General features: G+C 46.0%; 1 protein-coding gene and 1 pseudogene across 1 annotated transcript; one reads left to right on the forward strand and one right to left on the reverse strand.

The window, feature by feature from the left end:
* Positions 1 to 276: 276 nt before the first annotated feature.
* LOC119940652 lies at positions 277 to 1,225 on the reverse strand (annotated as a pseudogene).
* Positions 1,226 to 12,180: 10,955 nt separating this feature from the next.
* LOC119940974 (olfactory receptor 2G3-like) lies at positions 12,181 to 13,128 on the forward strand. The gene has a single exon (XM_038761389.1). It carries the CDS (start codon positions 12,181 to 12,183, stop codon positions 13,126 to 13,128), a length of 948 nt encoding a protein of 315 aa, XP_038617317.1.
* Positions 13,129 to 22,193: the final 9,065 nt, after the last annotated feature.

A 22,193-nucleotide genomic window follows, 5' to 3' on the forward strand; every position in this document is an offset into this window, starting at 1 on the left:
CTGGTGTAAATTTGGATAGAAAGAATACGACTCACTGAGTTTTTGACCCCTTGAAGGGACAGTCAATCAATCAATAATAATTTTTTCAGTTCTAATGGTTTGCAGAGAACTGTACTAAGCAGTTGGGAGAATATAATGATCTCTGCCCACAATGAGCTTACAGTCCAGAGTCTAGTTTGATTTTTGCCAGTGCTTAATTCTGATTTGGGGGGGGAGGGGGGATGACCCCCATGCTTCAGTCCATGACCAAACACCACAAGTATTTGAATCCTGATTTCAAATTTCCGTTGAACGGCAGTCTTTCCACAACAGCCTCCTCACTGCTCCCAGCATGTCCTTGTTTCTCAGGGTGTAGATGAGTGGGTTGAGTGTGGGAGTAACCACGGTGTAAAAGAGGGTCAGAAACTTGGCTGAAGTCTTGGAGAAAGGGCTGTTGGGTTGGATGTAGATGACAGAGGTCATGCCGAAGAAGAGAGTCACCACCAGCAAGTGGGACCCGCAAGTGCCCAGGGTTTTCCGCCAGACCTGGGATGACTTGATTCTCAGCACAGCCTGGGCAATGAACCCATAAGATAGCATGATCAGGCTCATGGGCAGAAGGAGCAGGACCAAAGTGGCCATGAAGAGCTGGATCTCATTGGCTTTTGTGTCCAAACATGCCAGCTTGATCAGAGCAGGCACTTCACAGATAAAGTGAGCAAGGTGCTGGTGCCCACAGCGGGGAATCTGGAGAGTGATGGTACTCTGAATCACACGGTTGCCCAGACCACTGATCCATGCTACAGCTGCCAGAACATGGCAGAACCGTGGGTACATGATGTACCTGTAGTGGAGGAGCCGATAGACAGCAGTGCAGCGGTCAAAAGCCATGATTGTGAGGAGGACGCACTCAGCTGAGCCCAGGGCCAGGGAGACATAGAGCTGGATGGCACAACTCACAACAAATGGTGGCCTTAGATGGCCCCCACAGGTTCCATAATAGTTGGGGGATGATGCTGGTGGCGAAGCAGAGGTCCAAGAAGGAGCGATGTGAAAGGAAGAAGTACAGGGGGCTGTGGAGCCTGGGGTCCAGATGTGTCACCACAATGATAACGGTGTTGCCCACCAGGGTCAGGAGATAGGAGGTCAAGACAATCACAAATAGAATCACTTCCAGCAGTGCCTGATCACAGAAGCCCATGAGGATGAAACCTTCTCTGAGACTGTCGTTCCTCATCACGGGCATTCTTTTCTGGTAAGAGAAAGAAATGGGTTGTTGTGGAAAGATTGATGTAGTAAGATCTGAGATTTCTATTCCCCTTGAAGAAAATGAGTGAGTGTGACAATGAGTTCATGGTTGGGACTAGAATAAGAATCATCTCCCTATCTACATATATTTAAATAATTATAAATCACTTATTTACTAATGTTACTGTCTGTCTCCCCCTCTAGGCTTTAAGCTCATCATGGGCAGGGAACAGGTCTGATATTTCTGTTGTATTCTCTCAAGTGCTTTGAACAGTGTTCTCCTGAAGCATGCACTCAATAAATACCACTGACTTCTTGACTCTTATTCTTGAACAAGGAGATTCTCCTAAATGCTGTGGGGTTTCCTTCTCCCTCTTCTGGCTCCCCTTTCATCCACCTCAGCCCTTCCTGTCCAGGCATCCCTTAAAATCATTTTGTGGTCATCAGTGGCATTTAATGAGCCTTTATTGTATGTAAAACTCTGTGCTAAGTGTATTTGAGAGTACAGTGGAGTCAGTGTCATGTTTCCTGCCCTTAAAGATCCTACAAGCAAGGTGGGGATAGATGGATAATAAAATAAATTATAACCTAGCAGGTAAAGGGCCTGGGGATAAATCCCTGTGGGACAACCTGATCACCTTGTAATCTCCCCAGCACTTAAAACAGTGCTTTGCACATAGTAAGAGCTTAACAAATACCATCATTATTATCTTATGAAATCTCTCGCCCCTTCCCTCCTCCCTTCCTTAACTTCCATCTTCAACCGCTCACTCTCCACTAGTTCCTTCCCCTCTGCCTTCAAACATGTGCACGTCTCCCCATCCTAAAAAAACTCTCTCTTGACCCCACTTCCCCTTCAGTACTTATTGCCCTGTCTCCCTCTTACTATTCCTTTCCAAACTCCTTGAACGAGTCATCTACACCCGCTGCCTCAAATTCCTCAACGCCAACTCTCTCCTCGACCCCCTCCAATCTGGCTCCCATCGGGACTCCGTTCCCGAGAGGCCCGCCCGCCCGCCATCACACCGCGTGGCCTCCGCTGGTCCCGGAAGGATCCTCTCCTCAGAGCGCCGCCACAGACGCCCGGGACTCCGTTCCCGAGAGGCCCGCCCGCCTTCACACCGATTGGCCTTGCTGCTCTCGGAAGGATCCTCTCCTCAGAGCGCGCCACCATTGACGCCCGGGACTCCGTTCCTGAGAGGCCCACCCGCCCGCAATCAAACCGCGTGGCCCCCGATGCTCCGGGAAGGATCCTCTCCTCAGAGCGCCGCCATAGACGCCCGGGACTGCGTTCCCGAGAGGCCCGCCCGCCCGCCATCACACCGCATGGACCCGGCTGCTCCCGGAAGGCTCCTCTCCTCAGAGCGCCAGAGAGGCCCGCCACAGACGCCCGGGACTCCGTTCCCGAGAGGCCCGCCCGCCCACCCGCCATCACACCGCGTGGCCCCCGCTGCTCCCGGAAGGATCCTCTCCTCCGAGCGCCGCCATAGACGCCCCCTGCTTCCACGCACCCCACTTAAGCGACCTTCCTTATAGTGCCCCCCAACCCCTCTTCCCGGTCCGGTCCTGACTGACTCTCCACGCCCCCACCCCGGGAAAAAGGCCCTTGTTATCACCAAGTTACATTAACGATAGCCTCATTCTCACCTACTTAGCCTTCCTGTCCCGCCATCGACACCCGGCCCACGTACTCCCCCGGGCCTGGAATGCCCTCCCTTTGCCCATCCGCCAAGCTAGCTCTCTTCCTCCCTTCAAGGCCCTACTGAGAGCTTATCTCCTCCAGGAGGCCTTCCCAGACTGAGCCTTCCTTCCTCTCCCCCTCGTCCCCCCTCCATCCCCTGCATCTTACCTCCTTCCCTTCCCCACAGCACCTGTATATATGTATATATGTTTGTACATATTTTATTACTCTATTTAATTATTTCTTTTACTTGTACCTATCTATTCTATTTATTTTATTTTGTTAGTATGTTTGGTTTTCTTCTCTGTCTCCCCCTTCTAGACTGTGAGCCCACTGTTGGGTAGGGACTGTCTCTATATGTTGCCAGCTTGTACTTCCCAAGCGCTTAGTACAGTGCTCTCTACACAGTAAGCGCTCAATAAATACGATTGATTGATTGACTGATTAATTGATTGATCTGGCTTCCATTCCATTCCACCGAAACTGTCCTCTCAATGGTCACCAATGACCTCCTTCTTGCCAAATCCAATGGCTCCAATTCTATCCTAATCCTCCTCGACCTCTCAGCTGCCGTCGAAACTGTGGACCACCCCCTTCTTGTCAACACGCTATCCAAGCTTGGCTTCACAGACTCTGTCCTCTCCGGGTTCTCCTCTTATCCCTCCTTCCATTCATTCTCAGTCTCCTTTGCGGGCTCCTCCTCCCCCTCCCATCCCTTACTGTAGGGTTTCCTTAAGGGTCAGGTCTTGGTCCCCTTCTGTTCTCTATCTACACTCACTCCCGCGGTGAACTCGTTCACTTCCATGGCTTCAGCTATCATATCTACGCTGATGACTCCCCAGCCTACATCTCTGCCCCTGCTCTCTCTCCCTCCCTTCAGGCTCGTGTCTCCTCCTACCTTCAGGACATCTCCATCTGGATGTCTGCCTGCCGTCCAAAACTCAGTATGTCCAAGACTGAACTCTTCATCTTCCCTCCCAAACCCTGCCCTCTCCCAGACTTTCCCGTCACTGTAGATGGCACTACCATCCTTCCTGTCTCACAAGCCCGCAACCTTGGTGTCATCCTCGACTCTGCTTTCTCGTTCGCCCCTCACATCCAATCCGTCTCCAAAACCTGCGGGTCTTACCTCCGCAACATCGCCAAGATCCGCCCTTTCCTCTCTATCCTAACTGCTACTTTGCTGGTACAATCTCCCAACCTCCTGTCTCTCCCCACTTCAGTCTATACTTCATGCTGCTGCCCGGATCATCTTTGTGCAGAACCGCTCTGGGCATGTTACTCCCCTCCTCAAAAATCTCCAGTGGCTACCAGTCAACCTACTCATCAGGCAAAAACTCCTCACTCTCGGCTTCAAGGCTCTACATCACCTCGCCCTCTCCTACCTCACCTCCCTTCTCTCCATCTACAGCCCAGCCCGCACCCTCCGCTCCTCTGCCGCTAATCTTCTCACTGTATCTCGTTCTCGCCTGTCCTGCCATCGACCCCCAACCCACGTCATCCCCCAGACCTGGAATGCCCTTCCTCCGCACATCTGCCAAGCTAATTCTCTCCCTTCAAAGCCCTACTGAGAGCTCATCTCCTCAAGAAGGCCTTCCCAGACTGAACATACTTTTTCTTTTCCTTTTCTTTTTCCTTTTCTTTTTCCTTTTCTTTTATTAACATGAATAAATAAGTTATTTATAACATAATTTTAAGATATGAATATAAGTGCTGTGGGGCTGGGGGGTGGGGTGAATATTTAGCATAACAACGATAACGGAAGAACCGTTATAAAGGTTGCGGATTATGGCAGAGGATGGGACGTTCTGGAGAAAGTATATCCATGGAGTCACTATGAATCAGAAACGACTCGACGGCACTAAGTAATAATAATAATATTCTGCAGAGAAAGCACTGTACTAAGAGCTTGGTAGAGTAGAATTAACAGTCACATTCCCTGCTCATAACGAGTATACAGTCTAGAGGGCTATATGGAAATGAACATGAATAGATAAGTTACTTATAACATAATTTTAAGATATGAATATAAGTGCTGTGGGGCTGGGGGGTGGGGTGAATATTTAATATCAAATGGGAAGCAGCATGGCATAGTGGATAGAGCACAGGACTGGGAATCAGAAAGTCATGGGTTCTAATCCAGGCTCTTCCACTTTTCTGCTGTGTGGGCAGGTCACTTCACTTCTCTGTGCCTCAGTTATCTCATTTGTAAAATGAGAGTCGAGACTGTGAACACCGCAATGGACAGGGACTGTGCCCAAACCGATTTGCTTGTATCCGCCCCAGCGCTTAATGCAGTGCGTGGCACATAGTAAATGCTTAACGAATACCATCATTACTATTATTAGTATGTCCAAAGGTCACAGATCCAAGTGCTTAGATGACACAGAAGGGAGAGAGAGTCCGGGAAGAGATGGCTTAATCAGGGAAGCCCTCCTACAAGAAATATGACCTTAACAATGCGTTTAAGGAGGAGAGAGTGGTGGTCTGGTGTATACAGAGGAGGAGGGAGTTTCAGGCTGGGAAAGAACATGGGAATGGGGTTGGCAGCAAGATCAATGAGATCAGGGCAGAACGAGTAAACTGGTACTATTGAACCAGTTTGCAATAGTCAAGGCAGGAAAGGACAAGTGTTTGGATCATCATAGTAGCAGTTTGGATGGAGAGAAAAGGGCAGAGTTTAGCAATGTTGTGAGGTTAGAACAGACAGGATTTGGTGTCAGATTGAATATGTGGGTGGAATGAGACAGATGATCAATCAATCAATCAATCGTATTTATTGAGTGCTTACTGTGTGCAGAGCACTGTACTAAGCTCTTGGGAAGTAGGAGGACCACCCCAAGGTTCTGGGCTTGTAAGATTGGGAGGATAGTGGTGTTGCCTACAGTGATGAGAAAGACACGGGGAGAACAGGGTTTGGATGGGAAAATGAGGAGTTCAGTTTTGGATATGTTGAATCTGAGGCTTTGACAGACCATCCAAGTAGCTATGTCTTGAAGGCACGAGGAAATGAGAGATGGCAGAGAAGGAAAGAAGTCAGGGCTGGAGATCTAGATTTGGGAATCATCTGGATAGAGATGATAATTAAAGCCATGGGAGTGAATGAGTTCTCCAAAGGAGTGGGTGCAGAGGGAGAAAAGAAGGGGGACTTAGAATTGGACCTTGAGGGACCCCTACTTTCAGAGGGTAGGAGGCAGAGGAGGAGCCAGCAAGAGAAACTGAGAAGGAGCAGTCAGAGAGACAGGAGGAGAATCAAAAGAGGACAGTGTTGGTGAATCCAAGGTTGGATAAAGTTTCAAGGAGAAAGCGGTGGTCTACATTGTCAAAGGTGGCTGAGAGGTCTAGGAGGATTAGGATGGAATAGAGGTCATCAAATGTAACGAGAGGAAGGGCATTGGCTACCTTAGAGATGGCTGTTTCTGTGGAGTGAAGGGGGCTGAAGCCAGAATGGAGGGGACCTAGGAGAGAGATGGAGGATAGAAAAGTGAAGACAGCAGGTGTAAACAAATCTCTCAGGAGAGAAATGGTAGGAGGGAGACAAGGTGAGAACTGGAGAGAGCGGTGGGGTCAAGGAAGGCTTTTTTAAGATAGGGGAGACATAAGCATGTTTGAAAGCAGTAGGGAAGAAGCCATTCAGAGTGAACAGTTGAAGATGGCAATCAAGGAGAGAAGAAGGGAGAGGGTGAGTGCTTTACAGAGGTATGAAGGTGTGAGGCCAGAAGCACAGGCGAAAGAGGCAGATTTAAAGAGAAGGTGAGAGATTTCATCCTGAGTTACTGCAGGGAATATGGGGAGAATATAAGAGGGTGGAGGAGGGGGGGATTGGAGCAGAGCAGTGGAGAATTTAGGGAGATCATGCCTGATAGTTTCAATTCTGTTGATGAAGTATATGGCCAAGCCATTAGGAAAAAGAGATGGTGAGGGCTCAAAGACAGGAGGTTTTGAGAAGGTAGTTATATGCCTGGAATAACTGGAACGGGGTAGGGGCTATGGGAGTGAATTAGGAAGCAGAAGTATTGTTTGTAGGCAGTGGAGAGGAATGAATTGAAGCAGATAAGAATGAATTTAAGGTAGACAAGTTAAGAGAGATGTCTGGATTTCCCCCAACAGCGCTCCACAGCTTGCACACAGGAGTGGAGGAAGCATACTGTGGAGGTGATCTACGGTTGCCAGTTAGTGATATGAGACTGGCAGAGAGATAGGGGAGCTTGAGAGTTCAGTTCAATGGAGAAGGTTGTGTTGAGTGTTGTTTTGTGAATCAGGAGAAGGTAGTTTAGGTGTGGAGACCAAACTGGGTAGGTTGGCTGTAGAATCCTGTAGGGGCGTCAAAGGAATGGAGGCCTTTGTGGGAGAAAGGACAGATTTGTGGAGGAGGAGGTAGAAGCAGCATGGCATAATCGATAGATCCTGGGCCTGGGAGTCAGAAGGTCATGGGTTCTAATCCTAGCTCTGCCACTTTTCTGCTCTGTGGCCTTGAGCAAGTCACTTCACTTCTCTGTGCTTCAGTTACCTCAACTGTAAAATGGGAATTGCGACTGTGAGCCCCACCTGGGACAGGGATATTATCCGACGTTATTTGCTTGTATTCACCCCAGTGCTTTGTACAGTGCCTGGCATATAGTAAGCACTTAGCAAATACCACAATAATAATAATAATAATAATTGTTGTTGTTGTTGTTGTTGTTGTTGTTATGGGAAAGAGAGAAGGTGACGTGGTTGTGGTCAGATAGAGGAATTTCTGAACTGGTGAGGGTAGAGATTGTACAGTAACTCGAGATTATAAAATCAAGTGTGTGTGCCCAAATTGTTGAGTGTGTGAGGTGGGGTGGAGTAGATGGTCACTGGAATAAAAGGGTGAGAGGAGGTGGACAGTGGAAGGATCATCAGGGACATCCACATGAATGCTGAAGTCCCAGTGTAGAGATCAATGGAGTGTCCACTGTTTTACGACCTGTGGTAGATTCAAGGTAATTAGGTTGGACACATCCCCTGTCCCACACAGGGCTCACAATCTTAATCCTCATTTTAAAGTCACTACTGCAGGCAGGTAGCATGATCTGAGAAAATTCACTTAATAATGAAACTAACATCTTTTCTTGGATTCAGTCATTCATTCAGTCATAATTATAGAGCGCTTCCTGTGTGCAGAGCACTGCACTAAGTTCTTGGGAGGGTACAATATAACTAATTAAATTACAGATATGTACAATAAAATTACATCATCCTCAGCAACAGCAAGTAGCAAGTGGCATGTCAATCGTGTCCTGAGAGAGGAGGGTTTCCATGGACTGGCAGAGGGGTGGAATCCAGATTGCAGGACATGGAGGTGAGAAATGGATGAGACGATGTAGAGGCTTTGGAGAGTGAGTAGGTGAAGAGTGTGGTCAGGGAGGGAAGAAAAGAGTTAAATGTTTTAATAGGGTGTGATGGCGTGGGGTCAGAGGTATAGGTGCAGTCAGTAGATTTTAAGAAGAGACAGGAGACAATTTATGGTACTTCTGGGAAGAATGGGAGAGTTGCAGAGAGGGCAGGAGGGGAGTGGGACTGGAGATGTGAAAGGGAAATTTTAGAGAGATCACCTCAGTGGCTTCAATTTTATCAAAGAAGCAGGTGGCAGGGCCATTAGAGGCAAGGGACTGGGGAGGGAAAGGGAACAAGGGATTTGGAGAGGGAGTTAAAAGACTAAAGCAGGTGGAGCTTGCATTGGGCATAGGCATAAATAAGGGTGGAGAGTATTGTTGCTTGGCAGAGGACAGAGCAAAATTATAGCAGGTGAGATGAATCTGTTATTGATGAGGTTGGCTTGATGTCTGGATTTCCTCCAGCCGTGCTCCACAGTTTTAACACAAGAGCAGAGGAGGTTACTGTGGAGGTGATCCAGGGCTGCTGGTTGGTGGAACTGATTGAGAGACAGGGGAATGAAGGTATTGAGTTCAGTGGAGAGAGCAGAATTGAAAGTATGGATATGTGCATTAAGAGAAGGTAAATTAAGAATGAAGATCAAATGGGGCAAGTTGACTTTGGAAATCTGGTAGGTTTAAGAGGGATTGGAATTCCTGGTGGGGGAAGAGGATAGTTTTTCAGGAAGGTGTTGTGTGGGAGAGAATACATTTGAGGAGGTTGTGTGTGTACAATAGGACTTCAGCGTTGGTGAGGCTAGAAGTTGTTTGGTATCTAGAGATGTTAATACTGAGAGTGCATCCAAGTTGGTGTTTGAGTTAGGCGGGGTGAAGCAAGAGGTCATCGTGCATACCCATGTGGACACTGAAGTCCCTGAAAATAAGTGTAGGGATGGAGAAAGACAGAAGGAATGTGAGAAACGGATCAAAGTTGTTCAGAAATTTGGAATTTGGAAACGAGGCCTGGAAGTGAGGGTAGATGATGTTGATTTAGTATCCCAAATTAGTGGAATAATAATCATAATCATAATAATCATAATAATAGTGGTATTTGTTAAGTGCTTACTATGTGCCAAGCTATATACTAAGCACTCACATAGGTAAACAGTCTCTGCCTCATATGGGGCTCACAGTCCAAGAGGGAGAACAAGAAAGTGTGTGGAACATCTCAGGGTCTTTAGTCTCCTTATTTTGAATGAATCTATTGAACAGACAAGAAAAATGCAGAGAGTCACTGCAGACACCAACCGCATCCTCTTCCTCCACTTTAGAGTTGAAATTTTGGGTTTCGATCAGGGCTGAGGGAGCTCGAATCCCCAGTACTCTACTCAGCCCAAGAGAATGGAGATTTTTTGGATTGAGATGTTTTGGCTGAATTTTGTAATATGACATAAATCAAAAATTTCTCTGCATCTGATTATCCCATGATTCAGACACCAAAAGACAGCTGTATCATGCAAAAATGTAGTATATTAGAATAGGTAATGCTTTACAATTATGTACAATTGACTGATGTATTCTATTTGTGTTTCATGCGAGCCCAAAAAGATGTATCTTTCAGTCTTGGGAGAAAGCAGGCTCTTCAGTGCTTTTAAAAATGGTATTTATTAGGGGCTTACTATGTGCCATGAATTTTAGTAGAGAAATGATAATTTAATCAGACATAGTCCAAATATTAAATCCCCAACTTTCAGTTAAAGAAACTGAGGTCCAGAAAGGGTAAGTGACTTACCCAAGGTGATGATGCAGCAGGAGAATGGGACAGCTGAGTTTAGAACCTTGTTCTGTTGACTCGACTCTACTACTTCCCCCATCCCTAATTATTCTAATATTCATCCATTCAATTGTATTTATTAACTGCTTACCGTGTGCAGAGCACTGTACTAAGCACTTGGGAAATTTCGATACAACAATAAAGAGGTACAATTTCTGACCAAACCGACCTCACAATCTTGGCGGGAGGGGAGAGAGGGCAGGGGAGACAACCATCAATACAAATAAACCAACATCAATATAAATAAATGAAATTACAGATATGTACATAAGTGCTGTAAGCTGGCAGAGGGGGGGGTAAAGAGCAAAGGGAGCAGGTCAGGGCGATGCAGAATGGAGTGGGAGTTGAGAAAAAGTGGGGCTTAGTCTGGCAAGGCCTCTTGGAGGAGATGTGCCTTCAGCAAGGCTTTGAAGGAGGGGAGCATAATTGTCTGGCAGATTTGAGGAGGGAGGACATTCCAGTCCAGAGGCGGGCCGTGGGCCGGTGTTCAGCAACATGACAGGCCAGATCGAGGCACAGTGAGAAGGTTAGCATGAGAGGAATGAAGTGTGCAGCCTGGGTTGTAGAAGGAGAGATGGTAGGAAGGGGCGAGGTGTTGGAATGCTTTACAGCCAATATCTGTCTGCCCCTGTAGACCGGAAACTCCCTGTAGGCAAGGATCACATCTACCAACGTTTTTGTATTGTCTTCTCCCAAACAATTAGTACGCTGCTCTGCAAACAGTAAGTACTTAAAAATACTATTGACTGACTGATTGACTCCTAGACCCTGGCTATTTTCAGATTTTCAAGCTTTCTCTGAGTTCAGATATTCACTTTTCAAAAGGTATTGGTGCGATTAATGGAAATCGACTTTAAAATGGGCACGTGTGTCAGTGTGTATGTCAACATATCTGCATATTGTATAGTTTCAAAAGAATCTTGATTTTCAGTTAACTCCAAACTCACTCAGCACTGAGAATCTCTTCTATCCTCGCAAAGTAGCTTCATGTCCATTTCCTACCTATTTCCACCCCTTACCTTTCCCCCACTGGCTTCTGCAGTTCATCATCAATCGTATTTATTGAGTGCCTACTATGAGATGAGAGAGTTTCTCATCTCACTCCACTCAAATAATCAAAATGCCCACCTACAGGCCACCCACTACAAACCCTGTTTCTCCAAAGCCTTTTGCAGACAATAGTCCTAGTTAGACCCATCAGGAATGGAAAATAGATGGAGATTCCAGGGAATAAATTCCAGATTCTATTTCAGGATGTATAGCTAAAACCCTCAAGATGCTCTATTTTAGAGGCAAATCTGGATGAATTCATGGACATGAAGCTCACACTGGAATAATGAGGAAGGGGGGCAGGCTAGGATGTAGATAGAATTATTAGGGATATTCTGTTACCAATTTTGGAGCTGGATACTGGAATTGTTAGGCCCAGCTCTGACCCAATAAGAGCATTTTTTTATATTCTTAAATTCACAGATGAAATCTCCAACACAATCCTTCACTTCATATGAAGCCAAACCCAAATCTCCTTACAGCAGGCTTCAAGGCTATCGAATAGTTCTCCCCATCTTAACGTTTTAGCTCCCTTTGCTCCACTACCACCCCCCATTCCACAGTTTTCTCTCATACGAAGCTCACCTTCTAATGGTAGCTCGCTCTCAAGTCTCCTTCCTCCAACTCCTCAATCACTTTATTTCCCCAGCCTGGATCTCTTTCTCCCCAATTTTATTGAACCATAGGTCTCCGCATATTCTCAATACTTCTAAAAAAAATATTCTTCAGGAAGCCTTCTCCAGCATCCTACCCAGATCAACACAACATACACACATAATACTTCATATACTTTATTCTTATCTGCTGCACTTATGCATGTATGTCTATGTATCTGCATATTCAATCATTTATTCTTCTGTCATCTTGACACATTTGGGCTATTAGTTGTTCACCTTTTCTTCTTCCTACTCTTCTTGTTCTAATGGACAAAAATGTGGCCTTTTACTTCATTCATTCATTCATTCAATCGTATTTATGGAGCACTTACTGTGTATTCTTACTACATCAATCTTTCCAGAACAACCCATTTCTTTCTCTTACCAGAAAGAATGCCGGTGATGAGGAACGACAGTCTTGGAGAAGGTTTCATGCTAATGGGCTTCTCTGATCAGCCACAGCTAGAAATGATTTTGTTTGTGGTTGTCTTGACTTCCTATCTCCTGACCCTGGTGGGGAACACCATTATCATTGTGGTGTCACATCTGGACCCCAGGCTCCACACACCCCTATACTTCTTCCTCTCACATCTCTCCTTTGTGGACCTCTGCTTCACCACCAGCATCGTCCCCCAACTATTATGGAACTTGTGGGGGCCATCTAAGGCCATCACTGCTGTCGGCTGTGCCATCCAGCTCTATGTCTCCCTGGCCCTGGGCTCAGCTGAGTGCGTCCTCCTCACTATCATGGCTTTTGACCGCTACGCTGCTGTCTGTCGGCCCCTCCACTACAAGTCCATCATGCACCCACGGTTCTGCCATGCTCTGGCAGCTGTAGCATGGATTAGTGGTCTGGGCAACAGTGTGATTCAGAGTACCATCACTCTCCAGATTCCCCGCTGTGGGCACCAGCACCTTGCTCACTTTATCTGTGAAGTGCCTGCTCTGATCAAGCTGGCATGTGTGGACACAAAAGCCAATGAGATCCAGCTCTTCATGGCCACTTTGGTCCTGCTCCTTCTGCCCATGAGCCTGATCATGCTATCCTATGGGTTGATTGCCCGGACCGTGCTGAGAATCAAGTCAACCCAGGCCTGGCGGAAAGCCCTGGGCACTTGCGGGTCCCACTTGCTGGTGGTGACTCTCTTCTTCGGCATGACCTCTGTCATCTACATCCAGCCCAACAGCTCTTTCTCCAAGACTTCAGGAAAGTTTCTGACCCTCTTTTACACCGTGGTTACCCCCACACTCAATCCACTCATCTACACCCTGAGGAACAAGGACATGCTGGGGGCAGTGAGGAGGCTGTTGTCGAAAGACTGCCATTGGATGGAAACTTGATATCAAGAATCAAATATTGGTGGTGTTCGGACAGGGACTGAAATGAGCATGGGTTTCAATTTCCCCCCGCTCCAATCTGAATTAAGCACTGGCCAAAAATCAAACTAGACTCTAGACTGTAAGCTCCTTGTGGGCAGAGATCATTATATTCTCCCAAGTGCTTAGAACATTTCTCTGCAAACCATAAGAGCTGGATAAATATTATCGATTAATTGATTGTTCCTTCAAGGGGTCAAAAACTCAATGAATACTATTCCAGCTATCCAGATTTACACCGACAGAATCCGTATACAGTCTTTCCTTTTGTAACCTGGGTGTTGTGTTCTTGAAGACTCTCATCTTGTGGGAAAATTTCACAATAACCACTGATTCAACAGGAATGAATGGGTTAGAGCTTCCAGGATTTGGAGATATTACCGTGACTGGAATTTTTAGATACAAGTCGCCTTATTCTTCAGACCACCAATAATAGAATGCTTTGCACTCATGCCATTCATTGTCATTTTGCTGCATTAAATACTATTAAGTTCGAATACACAAAGTACTTTACAGTACATTACAGTAAGGCTGAGTTGAAGGCTGGAAAGTGTAACAGCAATGTGTCTACTAAATAAAGCACAGATCTGGGATTCAGGAAGATCTGGATTCTAATCCCAGCTCTGACACATGTCTGCTATTGGACCCTGGATAAGGCACTTAACTTCTCTGTACCTCAGTTACCTCATCTGGGAAATAGGGATTAACACAGTGAGCCCAATGTGGGACATGGACAATGTCCAAAATAGGAGGGAACAGGCCTTCTTAGACTAAGCTCCCCTTCTCCTCACCTCCCCTTCTCCTCTGTCACCCCGAATCGCTCCCTTTGCTTTACCCCCTCTCCCTGCCCCACATTTGATCGAAATTCACCCATCACAACTACTTGTGAGGCAGGAACTATAGGTGTGCCCAGATCTGGGACTACAGAAAGGACAGCCAGCATGAAGGATTTATTAATGTTAGTGTCTTGTTCAGAGCCAGTTATACTGTTTTCCATGCCAGCCAAGTTCCTGCTTGGGCACAGAGCGGAAGAAATAGTACAGGGGCATGGGTGTAGACCACTTTGAAGTACACACAAAGGCTTTATATATATATATTAATTAATTCATTCACTCGTATTCATTGAGTGCTTACTGTGTGCAGAGCACTGTACTAAGCACTTGGGAAGTACAAATGGGCAACATGCAAATCAGCAACATACGGAGATGGTCCCTACCCAACAACGGGCTCACAGTCTAGAAGGGGGAGCCAGACAACAAAACAAAACAAGCAGGTGTCAATATTATCAGAATAAATAGAATTATAGCTATATGCACATCACATCCAAGCCGTCACCAAAACCTGCCAGTCTCAGCTCCGCAACATTGCCAAGATCCGCCCTTTCCTCTCCATCCATACCGCTACCCTGCTCATTCAAGCTCTCATCCTATCCCGTCTGGACTGCTGCATCAGCCTTCTCTCTGATCTTCCATCCTCGTGTCTCTCTCCACTTCAATCCATACTTCATGCTGCTGCCCGGATTATCTTTGTGCAGAAACGCTCTGGGCATATTACTCCCCTCCTCAAAAATCTCCAGTGGCTACCAATCAATCTGTGCATCAGGCAGAAACTCCTCACCCTGGGCTTCAAGGCTCTCCATCACCTCGCCCCCTCCTACCTCACCTCGCTTCTCTCCTTCTACAGCCCAGCCCGCACCCTCCACTCCTCTGCCACTAATCTCCTCACCGTACCTCGTTCTCGCCTGTCCCGTCATCGATCCCCGGCCCACGTCATCCTCCGGGCCTGGAATGCGCTCCCTCTGCCCATCCGCCGCGCTAGCTCTCTTCCTCCCTTCAAGGCCCTACTGAGAGCTCACCTCCTCCAGGAAGCCTTCCCAGACTGAGCCCCTTCCTTCCTCTCCCCCTCGTCTCCCTCTCCATCTCCCCATCTTACCTCCTTCCCTTCCCCACAGCACCTGTATATATGTACATATGTTTGTACATATTTATTACTCTATTAATTTATTTATTTTCCTTGTACATATCTATTCTATTTATTTTATTTTGTTAATATGTTTGGTTTTGTTCTCTGTCTGCCCCTTTTAGACTGTGAGCCTACTGTTGGGTAGGGACTGTCTCTATATGTTGCCAACTTGTACTTCCCAAGCGCTTAGTACAGTGCTCTGCATATAGTAAGCGCTCAATAAATACGATTGATGATGATGATGATTAATAAAATGAATATAGTAAATATGTACAAATGAAATAGAGTAGTAAACAACTAGAAATATATACAAGTGCTGTGGGGAGGGGAAGAGGGTAGGGCGGAGGAAGGGGGGCGATGGGGAGGGGAGAAGGAGTAGGAGAGGATAAAGGGGAGGGCTCAGTCTCGGAATGCCTCCTGGAGGAGGTGAGCTCTCAGTAAGGCTTTGAAGGGAGCTGGTTTGGCACATGTGCAGAGGGAGGGCATTCCAGGCCAGTGGATAGAGTGACTACTGCCAAAGTGAGAACAACATAGGGCTGCTCCTGCGTCATAGAGCCATGACCTGGTAGACAATTGCTTTGATAACCTCTATGGTTCTGCCCAATTTAGCCAGCTAAGCTGTGGTTTGTTTCCAAGCCCCTTAATACTAGAAAACCTCTCTAAGAGAATTCACTCAATTGGAGAACATCAAGTGTAATGGATTATCATTTGTGTAAGTAATCTCTTTAATGGCATTTGTTAAGTGCTTACTATGTGCTACACATGTACCAAGTGCTGAGGTAGATACAAGATAATCAGGTTGGATGCAGTCCCTGTCTCACATAGGGTTCACAATCTCAATTCCCATTTTACAGATGAGAGAACTGAGGCCCAGAGAAGTGAAGTGACTTGCTCAAGGTCACACAGCACAAAGGTGACAGAGCTGGGATCTGCTGGTGCAGCCCTCTGAATGTAGCCAGGAAGGTGTAGTCAATTAGGATTGATATTTTTTAAAAAGTATTTTACATATTGACAAACCTTCAGAAACTGTTACCTTTGGATGTGAATATGCCATTGATTAAAACCCCCAAGATGTTTAATTAATGTACTTTTGTCACTGTTTTAAATTATGTTTCTATTCAATATCATCAAGATCATCAGCATTCATCCGTATCAATATCATGCATTGAGCACAGGTACTGTACTAAACTCCACAGTCAGAGGTTAGAGAATCAGCATGGCTTACTGATAGTGCACTGACCGGGGAATCAGAATTACCTGGGTACTAATCCCAGCTCCACCACTTGTCTGCTGTGTTACCGTGGGAAAGTCACTTAACTTCTTTGTGCATCAGTTCCTTCAACCATAAAATGGGGATAAAGATTATGAGCCCTATGAGGGAAATGGACTGTGTCCAAACCAAGTAGCTTGTATCTACCCCAGAGCTTAGTACAGTGCCTAGCACGTTGTAAGCATTGTAAGCACTGTAAACACAATACCATAAAAAAGATCAAATGACCAGACACAGTTCCTTTCCTATGGCTTATATTTAATTTGAGAAAGACCCCACCCAAGCCAGGTAGCCCCATGCATCCTCCTTAACCATATCTGCACCCCAAGAAAATCACAAGAAAATAATTATATGTGAGCAACTAAGTACTCTGTTATTTTGGGGACTCAGAGGTAAGGGCAGGGCCAGGTTCAAAACTCTCTCCCTCTATCTAGGGAATCCACTTGAGGCAGCTCCTTAGAGACTCATGATAATTGCTCCAATGCCTCCCCTTGGCCTGAAGCTTCTGTGGAGCAGACATGTGACAATATCTCCTAAGTCTACCAATGTATTAGCCTTCACGGAATCCAGGATCCAGAAATAAAAATAAAATGAATAAATGAACTGTGTTGGTTAAGCACTTACCATGTGCCAGGCAACTGTACTAAGCTCTGGGGTAGGCACAAGGTAATCGAGTTGGACACAGTACCTGTCCAACATAGGGCTCACAGTCTTAATCCACATTTACCAGATGAGGAAACTGAGGCACCGAGATGTTAAGTGACTTGTCCAAGGTCACACAGCACACAAGTGGTGGAGCTGAGATTAGAACCCAGATCCTTCTGACTCTGAGACCCGGGCTCTATCTGCTAGACAACACTGCTTCCTTTCACTCTCCTTCTACTAACCAGGGCTCTTTGTCGTAGAGCCTTTGAGGGGAACCGAGAGATTCTGATGGCCCTGTTCACCCTCGTTTCCCTTCACAGTGGGTTTCTGGGAAGAGCGGGAAAGGGTATTTCACAGGACATTTAATAATGATGGTATTTGTTAAGAGCTTAAAGTGTGTCAAACGGTGCTCTAAGTACCTGGGTAGAGTCAATCTAATTTGGTTTGACACTGTCCCTGCCCTACAAGGTGCTCACAGTCTCAATACTCATTTTATAGATGAGATAACTGAGGCCCAGAGAAATGAAGTGATTTCTGCAGGTCACACAGCTGATAAATGGCAGAGCTGGAATTAGAACCAAGGTCATTCTGACTCCTATGCCCTTACTCTATTGTTACATCCCAGTAGAGTCATTTGGGGATGGAGACGGTTCATGGCTCAGCTTCATCAACGGAATGAAGCAAGATATTCAGCATCACAATAAGAAAGCATTTATTAACATACAGGAAAAACATTAATAGTAAAGGATCCTGCTTCTGTTAAGCCCTCAGCCCAGGGGCATTGAGAATTTTCAACTGCAGGATGATCAGTCCCATTTGGTGCTCAGGTCCTTAATGGGACATCCTGGTATAGGGCTCCTCCTGCCAGCCAAGAAGTCTCTCGGGCCCGGGCCGCCCCTGTCTTCCCTTCAGAGGACAGTGAGCCGCCAAGTATAGGCCGAGTCCGGCGTGGGCAACCCATCAGAAGTTCCCCTCTGCCCAGGCTGTTTCCATTGCTCTTTCAGAGAATAATAATAATAATATTAATCATGGCATTTGTTAAATGTTTACTATGTGCGAAGCACAGTTCTAAGCCCTGGGGGGCAGGGATACAAGGTGATCAGGTTGTCCTACATGGGGCTCACAGTCTTAATCCCCATTTTACAGATGAGGTAACTGAGGCCCAGAAAAGTTAAGTGACTTGCCCAAAGTCACATAGCTGACAAGTGGCAGAGCTGGGATAAGAATCTATGACCACAGGCTCCCAAGCCCGTACTCTTTTCACTGAGCCATGCTGCAGGGAGCAGCAGCAACAGGCATTTCCCTTCAGCCTGTTTAATTTGCTTGTTGACCGTTCTTCCGTGTAAATTGCCCTTATCTACCAATTACAGTACCATTGCCTCCTGCTCTTAGAAGACATCTTGCTCAGATCCCTGCAGGTGTGTCAACATTTCGGTCTTTAAGGAGCCTATCTGTCTGTCTCACCTGCAATTAGAGGAAGCGATATACCAAAGGGGATTATATTTAACATGGTGTTCATGCAAGGTGCAAACTGCACACCTCATCTATCCACTAGGCCATTCTGCTTCCTTAGTCAGTCAGTCTTATTTATTGAGGGCTTACTGTGTGCAAGAGCACTATACTAAATCCTCGGGAGAATACAATATAACTCTATAATGGACACATTCCCTGCCCGCTGTTGGGTAGGGGCCGTCTCTATATGTTAACAACTTGTACTTCCCAAGCGCTTAGTACAGTGTTCTGCACACAGTAAGCACTCAATAAATGCGATTGAATGAATGAATGGCCTCACTGAATTTACAGTCTGGAAGGGGAGACAGACATTAATATAAAATATTAAAGTTATTCATTCAGTCATATTTATTGAGCACTTACTGTGTGCTGAGCGCTGTACTAAGTGCTTGGGAAGTACAAGTTGGCAACATAAAATTACAGTTATGTTCATAAGTGCTGGGGATCTGTAAGGGGAGGTGAATAAAAGGAGTAAGTTAAGGCGACGCAGAAGCAAGTGGGAGAAGAGGAAAGGAGGGCTTAGTGAGGGAAGGCCTTTTGTAGGAGACGTGCTTTCAATAAGTCTTTGAAGGAGGAGAGAGTACTTGTCTGTTGGATATGAGGAGGGAGGGTGTTTCAGGCCAGAGGCAGGATGAACGTGAGCAGTCAGTAATGAGATAGACGAGATGGAGGTACTGTGAGAAGGGTAACACTACCGAAGCAAAGTATGTGGGCTGGGTTATAGTAGGAGAATAGTAAGGTGAGGTAGGAGGGGGAAAGGTGATTGAGCGTTTCAAAGCCTTTGGATGGGCAACTACTGGAGGTTCTTAAGGAGTGAGGAAATATGACCTAAATAACAACAACAATAATAATGATAATAATAATAATAATTGTGGTTTTTGTTAAGCACTTTCTATGTGTCAGGCAGCATACTAAGTGCTGGGTTGGATACAAGCCCCTCATGAGGCTCACAGTCTTCATCCCCATTTTACCAATGTAGACAATGAGGCACAGAGAAGTGGTGTGACATCCCTAAGGTCACACAGCAGTCAGGTGGTGGAGTCAGGATTCAGTTTTTGTAGAAAAATGATCTGGACAGCAGAGTGAAGTGTGGACTAGACTGTGAGGTGGCAGGGAGATCAGCAAGGAGACTGATGCAGTAATTAAGGCAAGATAGGATAAATGATTGGATTAACGTATTAACAGCTTGGAAGGAGAGGAAAGAGTGGCCCTTAAGAGAACCACCGGTGCAGGTACAGAAAACAGAACAGAGAATTTTTGGTATCACCTCTTCCTCTGACCCTCACAGTACTTAGAGATTTCAGTTCTAATGAATCTTCAAGGAAAAAGAAGCCATTTCCACAGTCCTTTTACTGCTACAGTACTTCCAACTCTTATCACCTAGGAATAGCTTCTGGAGGACTTTCCTCAAGCCATCCTGATGAAATGTTTTTCTCACCCTTTCAGATAGAGGAAGTTCAGAAAGCAATTTCTGACTAAGCCTTCTTGGAGACAGACCCTAACTCTGTGACTCTAACCCTAGCCTTAGCCTTTCCCTAACTCCAATCCTGACCCTGACCATAAAGCAAAGTCAGTTCCACTCATCCCCTCTTAAAAAAAGATTTTCTTCATTTCTCATAGAGTTGGGGATGGCTGTCACAAAATCCAATTTCTTCTAGGCCCTTGATCTGAGGGAATCTTCCACATCAGAAGGAAGAAGGAAAAACTCTAATGTAAGCTTTCATCTCTCCTCGTCCTCTTAAATGTAATGATCCAATAACTCCCCATGATTCAAAGTTAAAATTCTGAATGCAAATGCAATATGGGATTGTCCCAGCAATATCCAGGGATCATTATCTTGCCCAGATGGATGTGAATGGAGATTCCCCTTGCTCTTCTCTCCAAAATGCGAGTCAGAGGTTAGCCTGGAGATAGTGGTGGAGGGTGGGGGTTGAGGGCTAAGGGTGCAAGTTCTGTGGTAGAATGGGTGGATTCTACAATTAGAACCACAGCAAACAGAAAAGGGCCTCATTATAGAAGGAAAATACTGGATAAATTAGTTTGAATGTTGGGTCCAGATCTTGCTGAATTACATTGGGCATCTCACTTAATCCCTGGATATCCTTTTCTCTGGCTGTAGATTGTTCTAAGTGCTACACTTCTAGTCCTAAATGATGTCCCTTACCAGAAGGCTGCATCTCCAGGCCTACTTCATCCTTTCCTTAGGAATCAGCCAATCAATCAATTAATCAATCAATCATATTTATTGAGCACTTACTGTGTACAGAGCACATTATTAAACACCTGGGAAAGTATAATAGAATTGGAAAACAGATTCCCTGCCCACAATGAGCTTTCTGTCCAGAGGACAAGCTGACTCTTCAGGGGGGATGCTGCAGAAGGTCTCCATATGTCAGGTTGGCATGATTTTCCCATGTTCCCATTGTGTACGAGTAACACAGAGCAACACGATGGTTAGGATCCCAAAATATTTTGGTGGGCTTGTCCTTCCAAGTTAATCCAAGACAAGTGGCTCCCACCACTCCTCCTCCCCCGACCACTGCTGCCTTCCTGCAGGATGTATTATACATTGAAGGGACTAAGGGTGATGTCTGTAAGTTGTTAGACCCGACCCAGAAGTAACCATTGAAATAAGAAGGGAAAGAGGAATCGGAATAGGGTGACTCTGTGGCATCCCGGTTTGTCAATTCTTCTTTGTCCTAGTTACTCCTCACTGAAGTGAAGGAGGCACCTTGGAAACTAAAGTAACTCTTTCAAGCCATTAAAGGACACTAGCGAATTAGCCTCCTAGAGGCAAAAAAGATACTGGGCTTTTCATTAATTCATTCATTCATTCAATCGTATTTATTGAGTGCTTACTGTGTGCAGAGCACTGTACCAAGCGCTTGGGAAATACAAGTTGGCAACATGTAGAGGTGGTCCCTACCCAACAACGGGCTCACAGTCTAAAAGGGGGAGACAGACAACAAAACAAAACATGTAGACAAGTGTCAAAATCGTCAGAACAAATAGAATTAAAGCTCTATGCACATCATTAACAAAATAAATAGAATATTAAATATGTACAAGTAAAATAAATAGAGTAATAAATCTGTACAAATATATAACAGTGTTGTGGGTAGGTGAAGGAGGTAAGGTGGGGAGATGGGGAGAGGGAGAGGAAGGAGGTGGCTCAGTCTGGGAAGGCTTCCTGGAGTAGCTGAGCTCTCAGTAGGGCTTGAAGGGAGGAAGAGAGCTAGCTTGGTGGATGTGTGGAGGGAGGACATTCCGGGCCAGGGGAAGGAAGTGGGCTGGCGGTCAATGGAGGGACAGGTGAGAACGAGGCAGAGTGAGGAGAGGAGAATGAGGCAGAGGAGCAGAGGGTGCGGGCTGGGCTGTAGAAGGAGAGAAGGGAGGTGAGGTGGAGGGGGCGAGGTGAGGGAGAGCCTTGAAGCCGAGTGAGAAGATTTTGCTTAGCACACTTCCTGGCACACAGTCCACACTAAACAGATACCATTCCAAATGAGTTTACAGTCTGGAGGGGGAGACATAGATCCATATCTGTAATTTATTCATTTATATTAATGTGTGTATTTTGGGACTGAGGGAGGGGTGAATAAGGTGTTCAAATCAAAGTGCAAGAGCAACGCAGAAGGGAGTG

Source organism: Tachyglossus aculeatus, chromosome 19 (assembly GCF_015852505.1).
Source record: "Tachyglossus aculeatus isolate mTacAcu1 chromosome 19, mTacAcu1.pri, whole genome shotgun sequence".
NCBI classification, from domain to species: Eukaryota; Metazoa; Chordata; class Mammalia; order Monotremata; family Tachyglossidae; genus Tachyglossus; species Tachyglossus aculeatus.